Source organism: Panthera leo, chromosome C2, assembly GCF_018350215.1.
Source record: "Panthera leo isolate Ple1 chromosome C2, P.leo_Ple1_pat1.1, whole genome shotgun sequence".
Lineage (NCBI taxonomy): Eukaryota > Metazoa > Chordata > Mammalia > Carnivora > Felidae > Panthera > Panthera leo.
The window spans coordinates 80,604,355-80,625,372 of NC_056687.1; the positions used below are offsets into that span (position 1 = coordinate 80,604,355).

General features: G+C 43.0%; 1 protein-coding gene across 1 annotated transcript; it reads right to left on the minus strand.

Moving 5' to 3' along the window:
- Positions 1-11,578: 11,578 nt before the first annotated feature.
- Positions 11,579-13,521, minus strand: ADIPOQ (adiponectin, C1Q and collagen domain containing). The gene is made up of 2 exons (XM_042955832.1): positions 13,267-13,521; positions 11,579-12,394 (listed from the first exon to the last, which is right to left on the minus strand). The coding sequence occupies exons 1-2, from the start codon at positions 13,478-13,480 to the stop codon at positions 11,874-11,876; spliced, it is 735 nt and encodes a 244-aa protein (XP_042811766.1). The 5' UTR covers positions 13,481-13,521; the 3' UTR covers positions 11,579-11,873.
- Between the last annotated feature and the right edge of the window lie 7,497 nt (positions 13,522-21,018).

The window sequence follows — 21,018 nt, forward strand, 5'->3', positions numbered from 1 at the left end:
GGTTGGGGAGAGGTGGGTGAGTAGTCATAGTTTGCTCTAAAGGTGAGGTTTCTTTTTTCAGTTTATATGTGATGCTTGTTTGGTATGGAAGATTGCTGTATTCCCCTCTTTCCCCACATTCTGGAAGCACTCCTTCCTGCAGATCTCGCATCAAAAGTGATTCAGGTGGGACTAACTCCCTGTACATATTCCCCGCCCCCACCGCCACTGCTCTCCTCCATTACTAGTAATAGAAGTGGGTGTGTGCCCGTTAGATCAAGGCAGCCATGTGACCTAACACGGTTAATCACAGACTGCAGGGGTTTTGGGTTTTAAGTGAAATAAAGCTTGTACACAATGTGACATTAGTTTCAGGTGTGTGCCTAGTGATTCCCCAGCTCTGTATGCTATGCTGAGCTCACCATCTGTCACCCTACAACAGTATTACAGTATCATGACTATATTCCCTATGCTGTGTCTTTCATCCCCATGACTTATTCATTCCATAACTAGAAGCCTGTGCCTCCCACTCCCTTCTTCTCATTTTGCCCCCCCCCCCCCCCCCCCCCCCCCAGCCCCCTTCTCTCTGGCAACCGCCAGTTTGTCCTCAGGAGGGTTTGACGTACAGACATCAGAAGAGCGAAAAGTTCTTCAGTTCGGGGATGCGGAGCTAGAAGAATGACAGAAATAGACATCTTTTCCCGCCGTCTTCTCTGGTCTCACAAAAGAAGCCATCTGTATCAAGGAAAAATGTTATCGATCCACTAACAGAGGCAGAGACCAGATGAAGTGAGAGGACAGTTAGACTCATCACCATGTCACTAGAGCCCCTGGATCTAGACTGAAGTATGCTCTATCCCTGTGATTTTTGGTTACTTGACTGATAGATTTTGATTTTTGCTTATACTGGTCGGAGTTGTGTTTCTGCTACTTGTAGCCCAGAGTCGACGATAAAACAGAAAAGTATGAAAGGGAAAAACAAGTACTATTAATTCCACCATCAAAGATACCTGGATTTTTGTAGTATTTTTGTGAGTTTTTATTCCAATTATTTTCTATGCGTGCTACTAACTATACCCACAATTCTGTATCCTTTTTTTTTTTTTTTTTTTTTTGTAAACTTAACATAAGTATAGGGGCACCTGGGTGGCTCAGTCGGTTGAGCGTCCGACTTCGGTTCAGGTCATGATCTCGCGGTCCGTGAGTTCGAGCCCCGTGTGGGGCTCTGTGCTGACAGCTCGGAGCCTGGCGCCTGCTTCAGATTCTGTGTCTCCCTCTCTCTCTCTGTCCCTCCCCCGCTCATGCTCTGTCTGTCTGTCTGTCTCTCTCTCTCTGTCAAAAATAATAAACATAAAAAAAAATTTTGAACTTAGCATAATTATATAAGCATTTCTTGGGTAATTCAGAATTATTTGCAAATATCATTGCTCATTAGTATCTCATCATGCAACCATGCCATAATTATAACCACCCCTCCATTATCGGGTACTTAACTTGTCTCCAATTTTTCTCCATTATGAATTCTACTACAATAAATATCTTTGTACCCAGAGATTTTTTTCCTGCCTTTAGGGTTATTTCCTTGGTATATAATCTCAGGAATTTAATTATTGGGCAAAACATATGAACATTTTAAATGTCCATGGTAAAATGTTAGTAATTTATACCCAAGGAGTTGTTGTATTGTTAATAACCTCAACAAAAGTGCCTAAAGATACCAAATTCATGACTACATTAAATATTACTACTTAAAACGATATTTCATTAGTTATATACTTGAAAATAACATGGCATAACTTTGTTTTAATTTGTATTCATTAGAAACGTATTTGCATAAACTTATAAGTCATTTCCTTTCTTCCTTTTTGTGGCTTGTCTCTTCATGTCCCTACCCATGTGTTTACAGGGGACATTGTGTTTTTATCAATTTGACTTTTTTTCTTAATTTTTTTAATGTGTATTTGTTTTTGAGAGATAGAGCATGAGCATGGGAGGGGCAGAGAGAGGAGGAGACACAGAACCCGAAGCAAGATCCAGACTCTGAGCTGTCAACACAGAGCCCGACGCAGGGCTGGAAGCCACAAACTGTGAGACCATGACCTGAGCCAAGGTCAGATGCTTAATCGATTGAGCGACCCAGGCGCCCTGAACCTGCAATCCATTTCAAGCTCATATGAGCTTGTTTTCCTTTGTTCTAAACAAATGGAATGCATAAAGTTTCTTTGATCACATATTCAACTTTTGCATATTTTAAGGTCTAATTCTGGGCAATCTGATCTCCCATTATTCTGTCTCTTCTTACACCAGGAATATTCTGCTTTAATTGCCATGATTTTGTAATGTGCTTCAACATCTAGGTAAGGCTAGCTGCCATGCCCACTTGTACATTATTATTTTTTTAATTTTGTTGTTATATTGTCTCACTTGTTTGCTCTCAGGTGATGACCACAAAAGGAGAAAACGAACACCTCTGAAAATTCACCAGCAGGAGCAAAATAAGAAAAGGAGCATGGCTACAAGTTATCGTCTTCAAAATGTGGCTATTGAGGAAAGAAAGAAAAGATTCTTTCAGAACAAGACCTGGCTTCTAATCCCGCTACAGCCCCACCATGTTGGCACTGAGGAGGGAAGAACACTGGACAAATTCCTGAGTTCTCACTGATACCACCGAGGGGAACACAGACAGAGGAAGTAAGCAGCCCAGGAAACACTCATCAGAGTATAGGCCCCAACTTCAGATCTTGGTGGACACAGGAAAAGCCCCAGGAAACCATCAGGAACTCAGAGGTATTCTACCATGAGGACAGGAAGCATGGCCAACACGACAGCTTAATTCTTGGGACCAGATATTTAACATCAGTTCAGAAGACAGACTAAAACCCGGGGTACTCAACAAAGGCTGCATACAGCCCCCAGCAGAGGTCTGTTCCTAATCTTTCTGCCCTCAGTCTCAGACGAGGGGACAGAACGCAAGATTTTAGCTCCACCCTGTAGCCTGGAGGCGAGACTTGCAAGCGTCAGGGATGCAAGTCCCAGAGAACTCACCCTCACTGTCTCGGGGAGAGGTGAGGGTCTGGAAACAGCTGCCCACAGGCACCACCAGCAAGCTAGAATTAATCAGATCTACTACAGAAGAACAAGGAGAGAAACAAGCACAGTGTGCCAGAGAGGAACCAAGAACCAGGTGGGCAGAAAAAATATATAAGCCAAGCAAAAAAATTAAAAAAAAAAAACCCAAAACGCCTAAGAGTGTGTGTTCTGTGGAAGACTGTGATGAAAGCATGAGTAAAATAATGTGTTCAGAGGGAGCCCAGCAACAAGAGGGTAAAGCAACAGAACTTCCAGAATATTGTTAAGTAGGAATGGAAACAGTAGTTGTCTTGTCTTGTCCCCAGTTTTGATAAGGACATATTTGGTGTCCATTATTTATTATAATGCTAGTCACTATTTAGAATTTGTTATGCTTTGGGGCGCCTGGGTGGCTCGGTCAGTTAAGCGTCCGACTTCAGCTCAGGTCATGATCTCACAGTAGGTGAGCTCGAACCCCACATCGGGCTCTGTGCCGACAGCTCAGAGCCTGGAGCCTGCTTCGGATTCTGTGTCTCCTCCTCTCTCTGCCTCTCCCCTGCTCACGCTCTGTCTCTCTCTGACTCTGAATAATAAATAAACATTAAGAAAAATTAGAATTTGGTACGCTTTATCATGGGAAGGATTCAGCATTCTATCTCCAATCCATAATGTGTTAGCAACAAATGGTTGAACACTGACTCAACCTATTTCAGCTGGCGCAGACAAGTTATTTTGCAAGGTCCTGTTTTCCCCTCGCACCACACTCACAAAGACCTTCAGTCCAGTCCTCAGAACTTGTCCACCTGAATGAGGAGCGAGACATTTCATCGTATTTCCATTTAGCAACCAGACTTTCTGTCAGACAGCAAACTTAATGACTCATTTTACAAAGGCAAGTTTTTCCACGACCAGTATTTACAAGATTGCTGACATTGGAGCTACAGGTTGTATTAATGCCCTGTCCCCCCAAATGTCTTGAAACTAGAAAGAAGGACAGGCTAGAGGGACTGGGATTTATTTTTTCTACACACATGAGCTTTGGAGCCAGGTAGCTCTGAGTACAAATCCTTGCTCTACAATTTACCCATCGTGATTTTGAACCACAACTTAGTTTCTTCGAGCACCCATGTTCTCACGTCACAGGTGGGTCTATGGATATATAATTTACAAGGGGTTGTAAGAATTAAATACAATAATGCATTTTAAACAGGTACCTCAAAACGGTTCTTTATATCATTTTCAATTTTTTTTAACGTTTATTTATTTTTGAGATGAGAGAGACAGAGCATGAACGGGGGAGGGTCAGAGAGAGAGAGGGAGACACAGAATCTGAAGCAGGCTCCAGGCTCTGAGCGGTCAGCACAGAGCCCGACGCGGGGCTTGAACTCACGAACTGCGAGATCATGACCTGAGCCGAAGTCGGACACTTAACCGACTGAGCCACCCAGGTGCCCCTTTATATCATTTTCAATGCTATTATTTAAAAAAAAAATTATTATGTGCCTGGCACATCACAGAAACTCAATAAATATTTACTGAATGAATAAATGATCTCTATAAAAAATTCAGAGATGAAATAGAAAGTCTAAGCCCACAAGAGATTTACCAGCTAGGAAATTAATTGCAAATAAAATAAATCTAGATGAAACTGGAGTTCTAGGTTTGATTTCATGGGGCTTAGCAACTTAATTCTTTTTTTTTTTCTGAAAAAAAATTATTTTAAATTCCAGTCTAATGACGGAATTCTGTTACCTTTTTTTTTTTAATCTTTATTCATTTTTGAGACAGAGAGAGACAGAGCATGAATGGGGGAAGGTCAGAGAGAAAGGGAGACACAGAATCTGAAACAGGCTCCAGGCTCTGAGCTGTCAGCACAGAGCCCGACGCGGGGCTCAAACTCACGGACTGTGAGATCATGACCTGAGCCGAAGTCAGCCGCCTAACCGACTGAGCCACCCAGGTGCCCCATGTTACCTTTTTACTAAGTATTCTTCCTAACTAGATCTCAGCCTGGTTCCTGAGTCACAAACTAATTTCTGACCCCTTGTATTCTTTGGATGCAAATACAGTAGAACCTTAGTTTGCAACCATAATTATTTCCAGAAACATGCTTGCAATCCAAAGCACTGTATATCAAAGCGAATTTCCCCATAAGAAAAAATGGAAATTCAGATGATTTGTTCCACAACCCAAAAAAAATTCATATAAAAATGATTACAATACTGTAAAACAAAATCACAAAGAAAATACAAAACATAAAGAAAAATAAACAAATTAACCGGCCCTTACCTTTGAAAAACTTCGTGGCCTGTGTGAGGAAGATGAGAGAAAGGAGGGTTATTGTGTAGGACGACTTTCACTGTCGCTAACGGAATCACTGCTATCTATTGGCTCAGTGGAATCTTTTTCTTTTGTTCAACTTTAACAAGAAACCTACCTAATGACCTAGAATGAAGCAAAGCATTCCTAAGCTTACTTTTGTATGGAAAAGCAAAGGTCTGTCCGTAGGTGCTTTGAAATGACAAAAAATACACTAGGGCCAGTTGTAGGCACCTTCCAACCTTCTGAAAAATCACTGATTTCTGCCAAACACCATGGCCTGAGACTAAGCATCTGAGCATGGGAGACAATTACCCACAATCCCACAGAGAGAGAGAGACAGAGACAGAGAGAGAGGAACCATTGGCTCAGTTGTGATCATGCGACATTCGGCGTCACGTACTATTCTTCTTGCAAGACATCGCTCATTTATCAAGTTAAAATTTATTAGCAATGTTTGCTCGTCTTGCAGAACACTCATAGAACAAGTTACTCGCAATCCAAGGTTTTACTGTAACAGAAATCAACTCAAGCTGGCTTAAGTTAAAAGGAGAAATTGTACAAAAATCTAGGAACTGGTTCTCGGGGGACCCACGGGCAGCGATACAGCTGTGTCAAGAAGGAATGGAAACAAAAAGGGGAAAGCTTCTGGGAACTAGAATGCTCTCACTCTCCCTCCAACTTTCAGTTCTATTTCTTTCTTTCTTTTTTTTTTTTTTTAAGTTGGTTTATTTACTTTGAGAGAAAGTGAGTATAAGGGGGGGAGGAGTAAAGAGAAGGAGAGAGAGAATCTCAAGCAGGCTCTGCGTCATCCGTGCACAGCCTGATGCGGAGCTCAAACTCACAAACCGTGAGGTCATGACCTGATCTGAAAGCAAGGGTCAGACGCTTAACTGACTGTGTCACCCAGGCGTCCCTTCAGTTCTGTTCCTAAGACTGGTTCTTTCACCAAGATGAGCCTCTTCTCTCTCTAGACCATCTGGCAGAAGGTAGCCACCCATGAGCCTTGAATCTTCGTGTTTGGCATATATCCTCATTCATATTCCTGAGGGAAATTGGGTTGGCCTGGCTTAGATCAAGCACCTGCCCTGGTTCATTCAACAGCCTCTAGGACAAAGGGATCAGAATGGAACACAGAATGGACCACCTTCACTGCTTGAACTGAAGGACCGGGGGTGGGGGGGGGAGTGGGGAGGGGTGTGGCGGGGAGGGGGCACCAGGGAGAAATGGCAGGACATCCAGTAGATGTCCACCACACGTAGCCCTTACCACACACTGATCCTGAGCCTGTTCACAGCCCTGACTCTAACCACGGACTGAACTGCCCACTAAGACTTCATCTTGGCCCAGGGACTCCACTTACACTGACCTTGTAAAACACACATAACCGATAAACTGAAGAGATCTCACTTCGCTTCCTTTTGGGAAAATGTGGTTTTTGTTCAAAGGGCATGTGAATTTTTCTCTTTTTTTTTTTCTTTATTAGAGAGAGACAGAAAGAGAGAGAGAGAGCAGGGGAGGGGCAGAGAGAGAGGGAAAGGGAGAATCCTAAGCAGGCTCTGTGCTGCCAGCACAGAGCCTGACATGGGGCTTGAACTCATGAGCCATGAGATCCTGACCTGAGCTGAAATCCAGAGTCAGACACTTAACTGACGGAGCCACCCAGGTGCCCCAGACATGTGAATTTTGTTCAAACTCATGTTTACTTACTATAAAATACCCGAGTGAGAACTAAAAGGTTAAAGGAAAAAAAATCTAATTCTTTCAAAACATTCTTCAAAACCTGGATATTTCTAGAAATTCCTGAGTAAAACACTAGATGAACAAAATTTCTGAATTTGGAGGTTACTATTTCCAGTTTGGTCCCTGTGGGTGGGGTCACGCTGACTTTTTTAGTCTCTGCACAGGGTGTAATATATTCTCAACAACGAGTCCAGGCACAGTAAAATTCAGAGGCTGGGATAAGTCAAGACCTTACTTGGCTCCAGCCTCCCTTAGTGGAGGAGGACTTTTAATAGCAAAAGTTTTAACATTGTAATGTTTCAATGTATATAGATGTAATATACATAGAGACCACAATGTAAAGAGATCCGGACAAAGAACGCTATTTGATTATAAGCATCTATATTTTATTTAAATTTTTTTTCAACGTTTTTTATTTATTTTTGGGACAGAGAGAGACAGAGCATGAACGGGGGAGGGGCAGAGAGAGAGGGAGACACAGAATCGGAAACAGGCTCCAGGCTCCGAGCCATCAGCCCAGAGCCTGACGCGGGGCTCGAACTCACAGACCGCGAGATCGTGACCTGGCTGAAGTCGGACGCTTAACCGACTGCGCCACCCAGGCGCCCCATAAGCATCTATATTTTATTTGAAGTGCTAAAATATTAATTCTAACTATACTGTGAAAAGTTAGGCATATACATTGTATTCCTAGAACAACTAGTAAAAAATACCACCAACACATAGACAAAAATCCAATAAATAAATTAAGATGAAATACTATGAAATATTCAACCAATCCACAAGAAGTCAGGAAAGAGAATAAAATGGGAGGCAAACAGAAAACAAAATGGTAGCCTTAAATCCAACCATAACAACTCTTGTATTCAATATGAATTGTCTAAAACACCAATTAAAAGAGAAGGTTTTCAGATGGGATAAAAAAACAAGACCCAATCACAAGCAGTCTATAAGAAAATACATCTTAAGTATAATAATACAATTGACCCTTGAACAACATGGGTTTTATTTTTACTTTTTTAAAGTTCATTTATTTATTTTGAGAGAGAGTGTGGGGGGGGTGGGGGGGAGGGAAGGGCAGAGAGAGAAGGAGAGAGAGAGAATCCCAAGCAGGCTCTGCACTGCCAGGGCAGAGCCCAACGCAGGACCTGAACCTGTGAACCATGAGATCATGACGTGAGCCAAAAACAAGAGTTGGACGCTTAACCGACTGAGCCACCCAGGCACCCCAGAACAACATGGGTTTTAGTTGCATGGGTCCACTAACACACAGATTCCTTTTCAATAAATACACATAAAATAATGTAAATGTATTTTCTCTTCCTTATAATTTTCTTAATAACATGTTCTTTTTTCTAGCTCACTTTATTGTAAGAATACAGCATATCATACCTATAATATACAGGACACATGTTAGTCGACAATTTATGTTGTCATTAAGGCTTCTGGTCAATAGTAGACAAGTTTTTGGAGAGTCAAGTTTACACACAGATTTTTTTTACTGTGTGGAGGGTTGGTACCCCTAAACCCCGCACTGTTCAAGAGTCAACCGCATAGATTTAAAGCAACATGATGGAAGAAGATATGCCACGCAAACAGCAATCAAAAGAAAGCTAGAGTGCCTATATAAATTCCAGACAAAATAGACCTCAGAATAGGGAAAATCACCGGAGATAAATAAAGGCGTTATATAATGATAAAAAGTAAACTCGCCGAGAAGACATAATATTAAATGAGTATGTACTTAATAGGAGAACTCCAAAATACATAAAGCAAAAGCCGGCAGAACTGAAGAGAAATAAACAAACCCATAAGTATTATTTGAAGATATGATGGGGCCATGAAGATAACACAGGGCCACTAATCCTAAAATATTGGCCACAACTTCTCTCAGGAGGTATTGGGCAGATTGGCTCTGTTTCCACAAAGAACTAACCCTGCTCCAGGGAGCTTACGGTGAGTGTGGCACTATGTCCAGTGCTGTGAAGAAGCCACCTTACCCAGATGTGGGACTGTGAGCATGGCCAGACATTAGCTACTTGTTGAAATTTTAGGGAAAACCGATAGTAATTTTCCAGCAATATCTCCCTGAGAAACCTAAGAAAATTCAAACATGCCACTGAGAGTTTATTGTGGGCAGGTGTTTTTGCAATTCATCATCCACTCTCCCACTTCTGGTAACTGTCTCCTCTTTTGCTTTAGAGAAAATACCCTTTCTTCAGCTTGAGCCATAATCAACTTATGTCAATAAATATAGTCCATCCTCCTGAGCGAAATAATTGGTCATAGATGGGCATACAATGTAGCCAGAGCCAATGGCGTGCAAAGACATAGTTGCTGGGGCTTCTGGAAAAGAGAACTTCCACTCTCCTCCTTGGGAACCACCAGAAAAGAGGATATCCCTTTAGCCAGATGGTGGGATGGGAGGGTGCCAGAGCTGGCACGCTACCAGTCAGTCTTTTGTTTTTTTTTAAGTCTCTCTCTCTCTCTTTTGAGAGTGAGAGACAGAGCGTGTGCACGCAGAGAAAGGGCAGAGGGAGAGGGAGAGAGAGAATCCCAAGCAGGCTCTACACTCAGCACAGAGACCAAAGCGGGGCTCAACCCCATGACCCTGGGATCATGACCTGAGCCAAAATCAAGAGTCAGACGCTCATCCTACTGAGCCACCCAGGCAACCCTACCAGTCAGTCTTTTGATATCCTGAGGAAAAGTCTAGAAGTATACGGTGTAGAGCCTGGGTGTTAAGCCTACACTGCTGAAGGCAGAGTAGAAGAACAGATAGAAAAAGGTCTTTGATATCACTTGAGCCTCTGGTTTAAGCCTTGCCTCATGACAGAGCAGCTGCTCTGGTATTTTCCATCGTGCAAGGGAATCTTTTTTTTTTTTTTCCTCTCAAGTTACAGTTGGGTTTTCTGTCGTTCATAACATGGAGTCCTCACACACAGTTTACTCCTTCCTCTCTAAACCCCATCTCTTTCGTGGGACTCAAGTGCTTCTACTTTTAATGCTGAAGAGTACCTTTACTTGTAGACAATGATGGTATGCAAACATTTTAAAAGACAGGGCTTTGCATGTAGAAATAATAATGGCTTCATGATTAGCAATACACATGCAAAAGGGAATCATTCAGAATTTAAAACTGTAAGCAACAAAACCGTTTCCCCTTTCTGTTTATGAAGAACGCTGTTATTGACTCTACTTTTGCTAAAAACTCTGAAAAGCTTTATTCAAGCTATTGTCTCCTGGGAAGATATGTACCACGATCAATCACCTGTTTTCTTTTTTTGGAATATTTTGACAATTAAAATTGTGTATATTTAGATGTATAATGTGATGATTTGCTATAGATAAAAATGGTGAAATGATCACCACAATCAAGTTAATTACCATGCCCATCACCTCAGATAGTTCTTTTTTTTTCTTTTTTTTTCCTTCTTTTCTTCTTTGTTTAACACTTAAAGAACAAGAATAGATTCAGAAGGTCCAGGTCTTGCCAGACCCTGTTGGTGCTGAAGGAAAGAATGGTTTCCAAATTTCTTTGTGTGTTCTGCATTGTGGATGGAAGCTACTTCCTTGAGGGAAAATTCTTTAAGTATTCTGGAAAGCACAGTCATCCCAAACCTCAGTAGAAAAGAGTCTAACTATTCAGTGGAACAAGGATTAGGTGCTTAAATTCAGGGAGTTCCTAAAATGAAAATGTTTTCATAGATCAGGTTTAGTTATATGGAGAGACTGAACTGGAGATAATTCTGCATAGGGATGAGATTCCAAAGGTTGGTCTTCATGAGGCATTTATCAAGGACCTGCAAAGGGACTCGGTGGTGAGGGAAGCTCAGTTCTTTCCCATCAGTCATCCCTGGCCTGGAGGAAGGGTGTCTTTCACATTCAGGACTCTCATCTAGCATAACATATAGTGGGGCATAGGGGCACAGTGTGTGCGGAAGGTTTGCAGGAAAGAGCGAGCCCATCAGAGAAGCTTCCTGACTAGGTGGCTCTGAGGAACAGGGAGGATTTCAGCCTGTGGAGATCGAAGTCACTTTCTGAGCTAGAGAGAAGAGCATGAGGAAAGACACAGAGAAGCCAATGTACAGTCAGTCAGGGGCCATTAGTAGTCCAGTTGGGATGGGACATAGCCATAGAATCACCTTCTCTGATGCAGCTCTACCGGGGAAAGGCATAACTCACCATGAAAGCCAACTCGGAGGCCCTCAGATGAGCTGGGTGATTGACTCCTTACCAACACTCCCAAGAGGCCGTGTACTCCTAAACAAGGGCAGGGTCTAGGGGAGAAGGTCTCTAGACCTGGGTTTGATTTCGAACTCTGCCACCTAATACCTGTGTCACCTTAGGCAGTCACTCTCAGGCTCAGAACCCAAGTGCGAAAAGAGGAGAATAATATGTTTCCTGTGTACCTCGCAGGATTGGCATGAATGTGAGGAAAAACAATAGACACAGAATAACACTGTGAAATACTTTATGGTAGTCAGGTATCTTGCCATGTGTGCAAAGCACCCCAGGAAATGTTATTAACCTTTCATTGCTACTACATAGCAGATCCTTGAGACCAGGGACCATGTCTTCTTCAGGAACATAGTATATAATTTTTTTTAAAGGACTTGATGAATGAATGAGTAAATGAATGAATAATGTTCAGAGCCCTCCAACTAGGTAGTAAAATTAATCTCCTAACTACACTGAGAACCTGTAGACTGTTCTTTCACTTTTGGTTGTCTGGCCCAGTGGAGGTTCTAAGTTAGTTGTGATCAAACGGTGTCATAGTAGAGAAGGAAGCCTGTAAAGGTGGAGTCATTGACGTTATCTGCATAGAGCCCATTAGAGTCCCCATCCCCATACACCTGGAGCCAGACTTCATCGCCCATCTCCAGATGGAGGAGCACAGAGCCAGAGGCCTGGTCCACATTCTTCTCCTGGTACTGGTCGTAGGTGAAGAGCATCGCCTTGTCTCTCTTGTAGAGACTGACCTTGACGTCCTTCAAGTAGACTGTGATGTGGTAGGAGAAGTAGTATAGCCCGGGAATGTTGCAGTGGAATTTTCCAGTGGTAACATCATAGTGGTTTTGCTGATTGTAGAAGATTTTGGTAAAGCGAATGGGAACATTGGGGACTGTGACCCGGCTCTCCAATCCCACACTGAACGCTGAGCGGTATACGTAGGCACTTTCTCCAGGTTCTCCTTTCCTGCCTGGGATTCCTGGAAAACCTCGGGGACCTTCAATCCCAGTTACTCCAGTTTCACCAGTGTCACCCTTAGGACCAACAAGACCTAGAGAACGAGAAGACTTCAGTGACCACAGAAACAGAACTCCTGCCTAGGTTAGTTCTAACCTAAAACACTGTCCTTATCTCCCTTACCCACAACTTGCCCGACGAGCAGAGATGGGGGCTCCCAAAGAGGTGAGTTATACCTTCTCCTTCTACATCCCACAGCAGGCTCCCGTTAATTCATCTCCAACCTCATTCCCTGTAAGTCTCCATCATAGACCCTCCACCCTGCCAGCCCTTCACATGTTGGCTCAACCAACCATACTTCTATCCCCTCTGTCTGGAATGCCCTCTCTCTATTCTGTCTACCCATCCTTTAAGGCCTGGCTCCAGTCCCACCTCCTTCTTAAAGCCTTCATTGTTAATAATCCGGATCTGCATTGAGAGCATTTTGTCTCGGTTCCGTACTTCGGGCATTAGTCCACATTCAACTTGGCATATTTGGAATAGGCTTTCTCGTAGTAATCCTTAACAGCTTTGTGCATTAGACTTATGTCCTTAATCAGACCAAGAGCTCCCCAGGAGCAGGACCGTGAGCTGTAAGAGTGTGCATTATGTGTGAATGCCCCTGGGTGGAATGGAAAGTTAGCGGAAATGAAGGGTAACATGAATGTGAACAGATTGGGCATAGTGACGGATGAGGTGGGGATGGGAAAAGGTACAGAGAACGTGATGTGGCTAGAGCAGAGTTGAGCGTACTAATTTTACAGGTACCACCTATTCTCAGAGGCGAACCCAAATCCATTTCGGGTTGCTTGTGGGTCACAGAAAACAAATTTGCTTCCTCCCTGTGTCGAGGCCTTAGTCAATAGCTAATGCCTCTTCCACCCCACAGAAGTCTATGACAATGGAAGCCGAAAACCTTGTTCTTACCTGGATCTCCTTTCTCACCCTTTTCACCCGAGGTGCCATCTCTACCATCCCGGCCTGGGGTCCCATTGTGGCCGGGATGCCCCGGGATGCCTGCCATCCAACCTGTGCAGGCCCCTTTTGGCAGGGGAACCACGACACCAGGCCCTTCTGTCTCGGACTCCTGGCCGCGAATGGGCAGGACCAGTAGCAATAGAACAGCTCGTAGCAACAGCATCCTGAGGCCTGGAACCCAGATCCGCACCGTCAGCCCTGCGAGCAGACCCCACACAGCACACCCCGTCAGGACCTATGCAAGACCAGGGCCATCTCAGCAGCACCCACTTCTGAGACCTGCTCTCTGAACACTCACTTCTTCCGGAAGACTGTTCTAAAAATTTCCACCCACCTTGATCTCTTTCTGCCCTGAAATTTATAATACTTAGCATTATTCTTTGTGTATGATCTCCTTTCCTCAACAGATGGTGAGTTCAGTGAGGGCAGGACAACACTTTTCCAATTACCTCATGTCTGAGCACAGGACCAGCCTCCTTAGATCGAATTCCAAGAGTCCATTTGTCAAGAATCTATCCCTTGAGTTTTCCAAGGATGATGGCTCAGATCCTCTCCTTCAACTCTAACCAATCTCTCTCTCTCTCTCTGCCTCCTTTTATCTTCTCTACTTCCCTCTCCTTCATTTCTATGTCTGTTCTTCCTTCTTTCTCTTTCATTCTTTCTTCCTCTCCCCATTTCCTAGATCATTTGGGTATTGCACACACACACACACATACATACACATGATTGCACACACGTATACACACACTCGCACAAGGCACACACACACAGCCTTTCCCTGAGTCAGACAACCAGAGACACACTGTCCCATGAGGATATGCACTGACTCTGCCTGGGTCACACTTAGCAGCACTTCCTTACCTCCCTGATCCCTATGCAGCTTTCAGGACACAGTGGGGATGTCTTCTTTTTCAGGAAATCCTCCCTCCCCAATCTGGGTTGTTTGCTCCTCCTTTGCACCCCCCCCCCCAGTGCCCTCACTTACCTCTAACATTGCATTTCCTGCACTACACTGTAATTGCTGATTTGCTCATTCATTTCTCCCATTAAACCACAGGTACCAGGGATGAAGACTGACATACTACCAGCACAGAGTAGGGACTAAATAAATACTTTCTGAGGAAGAAAAGAAAGGGCAAAAGAGCCAGAGAGAGGAGGGAAGGAGGTAGGAAGAGGGAAAGAAGGATGGAGAGGGGAGTGGATTTTAAATGTGTCTTCTGGGAGCCCTAGCAAAAAGTTCAAGTGGTACAGGTGGCCGGGGACACCTTTCCAGAACCGTTCCTTCATATCCCCCTCCTAGAAGATGATACTCGTCCCTTCCCAGTTTCTGCCTCTGATATCAGGGTGATCTTAGTCCCCTGCCTCTGATAGCCAGCTTCTTGGTCTTCTCAACCTTCTCTCACCAAGGAGTCGAGAGAAAGCACCACAGAAAGGAAAAAGGATCCTGGATCACAGTCATTACTAAAACCCTCTGTGGAGTGTGAAAGGTGCCTAATCCCAAGAACATGCTTCTAAGTTAAACACAGCCTGTGTGTATTTTTCTACTCTGAGCACTCACTATTTTTCATCAATATGCTTATCTCTCAAGGGTTATGCAACGTCTCCAGAATTGGGTTTGGTTTCAGGAAACAGTTCCTCCATGAGGGATGCAGGAAAGACCCTGATTGGCAATTTTACCCCCAAAGAGGTGCATGGCGTCTAGAATCCCATTTCTATGTCCCATCACCTGGGGTCTATAGTGCCCTCTCAATGTGATACAACCAACCCATCATTCATTCATATATATTCATTTTTCATAGATAGAGAGAGAGATATGGATGTAGGTGTAGATATAGACACACACATGTATTCACTAAAACTAATAACATAAACATCTTGGAAACCACAGAAAACAAAAGGATCCCCAGTCCCAAGACGTTCTCTGTTTATTTTTAAACATAATGAAAAATGTACTTTGTGCACAAATTCATTCCCAATTTTTGCCTTGTTATTTTCTAGTTCACATAATCATCATTTTAACGGTGTATGTGCTCCTTCCTCAAGTGGATATAGCCAACTATACGGAACCATTTCTATTGTGTTCAACTTTTAGCTTACTTTCATTTTAAAGTATTATTTTAAAATCCATAACTAATATCCTTGGTCATGGAGCTTATCCACAACTCATGTTCTGTCATGACATATTCTCAGAAGTAATATTAGCGGACCAAAAGGTATGAACATTTTTAAGGCTCTTGATGCATATTTCCAAATTGCAGTTTGTTATACTGTTACTAGGTCGTGTGTTAGTGTGTGTATAAGAGAGCCTATTAACTACTCTCACCAGCAAAATTTTTAAAAACCTAATTTTGTTGTTGTTAGTTTAGGGAACAAAAGAAATGGTACCTGGCTACTTCGATCATTAGTGAGTTGTACATTTTATCAAAGTCCAGTTTTCTAACTTAATTTCCTATCCCAATTTAATTTCCCCATTCATTATACAATCTGTTAGTGGTTTTTGTCACTTAATTTATTAGGGACACAATGTGCTTTTAAAAAAAATTTTTTTAATGTTTATTTATTTTTGAGAGAGAGAGAGAGAGAGACAGAGAGTGAGCAGAGGAGGGGCAGACAGAGAGGGAGACACAGAATCCAAAGCAGGCTCCAGGCTCCGAGCTGTCAGCACAGAGCCCAACACGGGGCTCGAACTCACAAACTGTAAGATCATAACCTGAGTCAAAGTCGGACACACAACCGAATGAGCTACCCAGGCGCCCCATGTGCTTTTGAATCAATTTGTGTGAGCTCTTTACGCCAACACTTTATCGTATATGCCATGACTATTTTCTTAAGTGATTATTCTGTAGATTATTGTTCTGTTTATCCTGATTTTGAAGTGGCAGAAGTCTTAGTTTTTAGAGTCAACTCTGCTGATATTTTTCTTTGCCTCTAAGTTTTAAACAGTTCTCAGCCATTCTATGTTTTGGTAAATATTCTATTTTTTTACCCTCCGATGTTTGATATATTTTAAATTTCACTCTTTAATTCATCTTCGATATTTTGTTTTGGTGTAAGCTGTGATCTAAAATACTCAAATGATTTCTCCCTATTTGAAGACTGGCTGTTTAAAGACACTTTCAGTTCATCTTCTCCCTCTCTAATGAGCTGATAGATCATTTAGCAGAGAACAAATATGATCTTATAAATAACATGAGAATTGAGAATGAGGTAGACTGATAGAAGGAGGGGTAGAAACTGAGGAAACATGGCAGCTGAGGCAGAAAGGACTGGACAGACTCTGTCCCCTCCGCAGTGGTGGTGAATCTCTAGCCAAGGCTCACTCTTTCCATCTACATGTACCGTTGTCGCCCTCTACTGATTTCAAGGGCTCAGGAGGGCGTAGTCCATAGCTCCTGAAAATAAAATGAGACACAGCATGGGCTTGGTTTGCCCCACAATAAGAAGAAAGAGGTGAGTGAGATTAGAAGCCAAGGAGGAGAGGCCAGCCAAGCCCCTTTTGTGTTTAGGAAGAATGCTTGTTCTGAGGCTTTGAAGACTTCATATGCATTGGAAATTTCTCACTATTTGTCACCTTCATTCTTTCTCCTTCTGGGCTTAGCATTACAAGTCCCAAGAAGACCTCTGAGAGGTTCTGTGCTTGCTTTCTCCAGAAATGAGGAGGGCAGAATCTATGAGGCTGTGTCCTTTTCCACAGGGAGATGGGAAGAGAGAATCCAGAATGCGAGAATTGGTGGGGGCAGCTATGGAAAGACCCAAAGATAAAAGGAGATTGGGGGCTGTCTCCAAACTGTTGGGGGGAGTGTGATGTAAGAAGGTCTCTGGGTTCTCTGGTTCCTCCTCCTCTTTGAAAAATCAAGATTCTATTCTCCCAGCCTTAGGGAAGGCTTTGAGCCCTCAACACTTTGGCGTTATGGACAGATTTTTCCACTAACAGTGACAACCAGTCTGGGTTCCATGACAGTGGCATGGGGTGGAGGAGGTACTGAAAAAAGGGGTGGGGTGGAGCAGGGCACCTGGGTGGCTCAGTTGGTTGGGCCTCCGACTTCAACTCAGGTCATGATCTCGCGGTTTGTGAGTTCGAGCCCCGCGTCGGGCTCTGTGCTGACAGCTCAGAGCCTGGAGCCTGCTTTGGATTCTGCATCTCCTCCTCTCTCTGCCCCTCCCATGCTCATGTTCTGTCTCTCAATAATAAATAAACATTAAAAAAAATTAAAAAGGGAGGTTGGGGTGAAGATGGGTGCACGATTCTAGGAATTTTCTTGTTCTAAGAACAGATTCTGGTTGCAGAAGAAAGTTGTCTTCTAACCTAGTTCTGAGTGGAAAAAGCGGCAATTGATAACAATTGAAGGCCAGTGCAGAAGTGTCTCTTAAAAAAAATGTATTCCAAAATTATCTGTGTTCTTTGCTTAGATATGGCAATTGTTACGCTTTGATTTTGAGAGATTTCTATTTCTACAGCGGAGAACACTATTAAACGAAACTGTAATCTAAGACTCAATGGTGTCTGCAGAGAAAACTCTTATATGGATCATGAAGCTAATTCCCAAGCTACACTTGTAATTCTGTTTCTGTAGAACTCCATTTGTAAACTTCTTGCCTAAAATGTCTCATGTAATCTTCACAACCATTTTGAGAGATGGTGTGAAAGAGAAGGACATCACATGCTCTATGATCTGGTGCTCGGGTGAGAATAATTTGTTCTTACCTATAATGTGTTTCAGTCATGTATTTGTTGGAGGATTAAGAGGCGTAATCCATATAACGTACTTAGAACAGGGCATGGCACATGTCAGTGCTTAATAAATGTTAGCTATGACTGTACCCATTTTAGAGATGAGGGAAGCGGATTCAGGAAAGTTAAGTGACTCACCCAAGAGCCTAGAGCTCTTAAACGAGGAGGAGCTGGAAATCAAATTCTGGTCTTCCAAAGCCCAAAAATAGAGTCTTAGGCATAGTTCAGAAGAGGAAAAAAAATGCATCAGGATTACACATCTGCCTTTTCATATTCCACTCCATGGGATGGGGGACATAAGAAAAAATAGAATGAAAAGCCCTCCAGGTTATGATGCAAGTGCTCTGGCTTTTCGTCTAGGCTCCACCATTAACTCGCTGGCTGACTTACTTATCTCCACCCCACCCCCAAATCTCATGTTCTTTGCCTCCAAATTATTAATGATATTATTAATGATTATTAATGATATTAATCCTTACGCAACCTATTTCACAATCTTATTGTGAGAACCAGTTGATTAAAAGTCTGAAGCATTTTATAAACTTCCATACATATAAGTCAAGAGAAGGGAAACTAACAAATATTTATGGACCACCTGCTATGGACCACTGTACATCCACCTGCCCTTTAATCTTATTTCAGCCCTACTACTCCAGGAAGTAGGACTCAGTTCCCACACGACAAATCCCAGGACCAGAGAGGATTAATAACTTCTGCCCATGCATAACAAGGAAGAGTGTGGAGATGCACTTTAAAATCCAAAGGCCGAGTTCTTTCTACTGCACTGGCTCTCATGGTACACCGTGTATAGGCATGGATCCATTCATTCTTAGAATTATATGAAACCATAAGAGACTCTTAAAAACTGAGAATAGGGGCGCCTGGGTGGCTCAGTCGGTTAAGCGTCCAACTTCAGCTCAGGTCACGATCTCGCGGTCCGTGGGTTCGAGCCCCGCATCCGGCTCTGGGCTGATGGCTCAGAGCCTGGAGCCTGCTTCCGATTCTGTGTCTCCCTCTCTCTCTGCCCCTCCCCCATTCGTGCTCTGTCTCTCTCTGTCTCAAAAATAAATAAACGTTAAAAAAAATTAATAAAAAAAAAACTGAGAATAAACTGAGGGTTGATGGGGGGTGGGAGGGAGGGGAAGGTGGGTGATGGACATTGAGGAGGGGACCTGTTGGGATGAGCACTGGGTGTTGTATGGAAACCAATTTGACAATAAATTCAATATCAAAAAATAATAATAATAAAATTAAATTTAAAAAAAAGAATTATATGAGGGATGGCCATGGTGTTCTCTGGATCCTAAAGGGCCATATTATGATCTCTCATTTTCAATGTTAAAATTTATAAGAAATTCCAGGACACCTGGGTGACTCAGTCAGTTAAGCGTCTGATTTCAACTCAGGTCATGATCTCACGATCTGTGAGTTCAAGCCTTGCATCAGGCTCTGTGCTGACAGCTCAGAGCCTGGAGCCTGCTTCGGATTCTGTGTCTCCCTCTCTCTCTCTGCCTCTCCCCCGCTCACACTCTGTCTCTCTCACTCTTAAAGGTGAATACATGTTAAAAAAAATTGTTTAATACACAGGAAATTCCACTTTCACCTGCTGGAATTTCAGTAACAACAGCAGAATCCTACGAAATGCAGGACAGAGTCTCCTTTAGGGCTGGCAGGAAACAGAGCAGTATGGCGGGGGGGAAAGGTCAGCAAATCTGTGCCAACCCTTGCAGCAGGAAAGGGCATTAAAGCACAGATCACTCAGTCCCTGAGAGCCAAATGAACCCCAGAAATCATCTCACCCCTGCCCTGCTTCTACAAACAGGAGGTTAAGGAGAAAGCACTTATTAGATCCTCGTAGAGGCCAGCTCCCACACTAGCAGCTTTCACACATTATTTTATTTATTACTTATTTTAATTTTTACAAGAACTCCATGAAGTAAGGAAAATAATCCCAACTTTAGAGATGGGGAAACTGAGACATTAAGGACATGACCCCTGAGAGATTCCTGTTCTGACTTCCAAACCGGTAAGCTTCCCATCACATTACACTGCCTCTAAAAAGCCTCTCAGACTCAGCTTTGGAATCTACTGAACGCGATCAGGTAAGTGGAGGGACGTGAGAACACTTTGAAATTGGTCAAGGATACTTTGGAGTAGAAATTACATAAGGCACTTACAAACTTGATTTCTTGTAACCTTCCCCACGGCCCTGCTCTTGATTCTACTATAGAGAAGAATCTGAGACTTGAAGAGACCAAGATGTTGGCTTAAGATCACGCAATTCTTAGTATCCAGGGCGGGGCGGCTGGGGAGGAAAAAAAATCATACAACTCTTGTGGGTTATATGCATTCGCCATTTTTAAGGTTAAAGTGGTAGAGTATTGGGAGTACCATTTCACATGGTACAACCTAATGATGAATGACAGAATCAGGAATCAACTCAGTTTGGTCTAGCTCCCAGGAGGATTACCTGAAAGCTTTCTTTCTTTTTTTTTTTTTCTTTTATTTGAGAGAGAGTATGAGCAGGAGAGAGAGAGAATCTTATCCTTTTAAAAATTTTTATTTATTTCTAAGAGATAGAGAGAAGGGGAGGGTCAGAGAGGGGGACAGAGAATCTGAAGCGAGTTCTGTGCTGACAGGAGACAGCTCAATGAGGAGCCTGAATTCACAAACGATGAGACCATGACCTGAGCCAAAGTCAGATGCTTAGCTGACTGAGCCACCAAGGCACCCCTTACCTGAAAGCTTTCACTCAACCCTAGGAGAGCTGTCAGCATTCCTATGCCCAACACACACACACACACACACACACACACACACACACACACACATTCTCAAGAACTAGTAAAGCTGAAAATCCCTCCAATGCATTTTTAGAATCAGTCGCTCTCCACATGAAAAAAATCCTGAGTGAAAATTTCTGCTCTCCAAAGCTTCTACCTTCTGACTTCAGCCAAGTTGGGCCACTA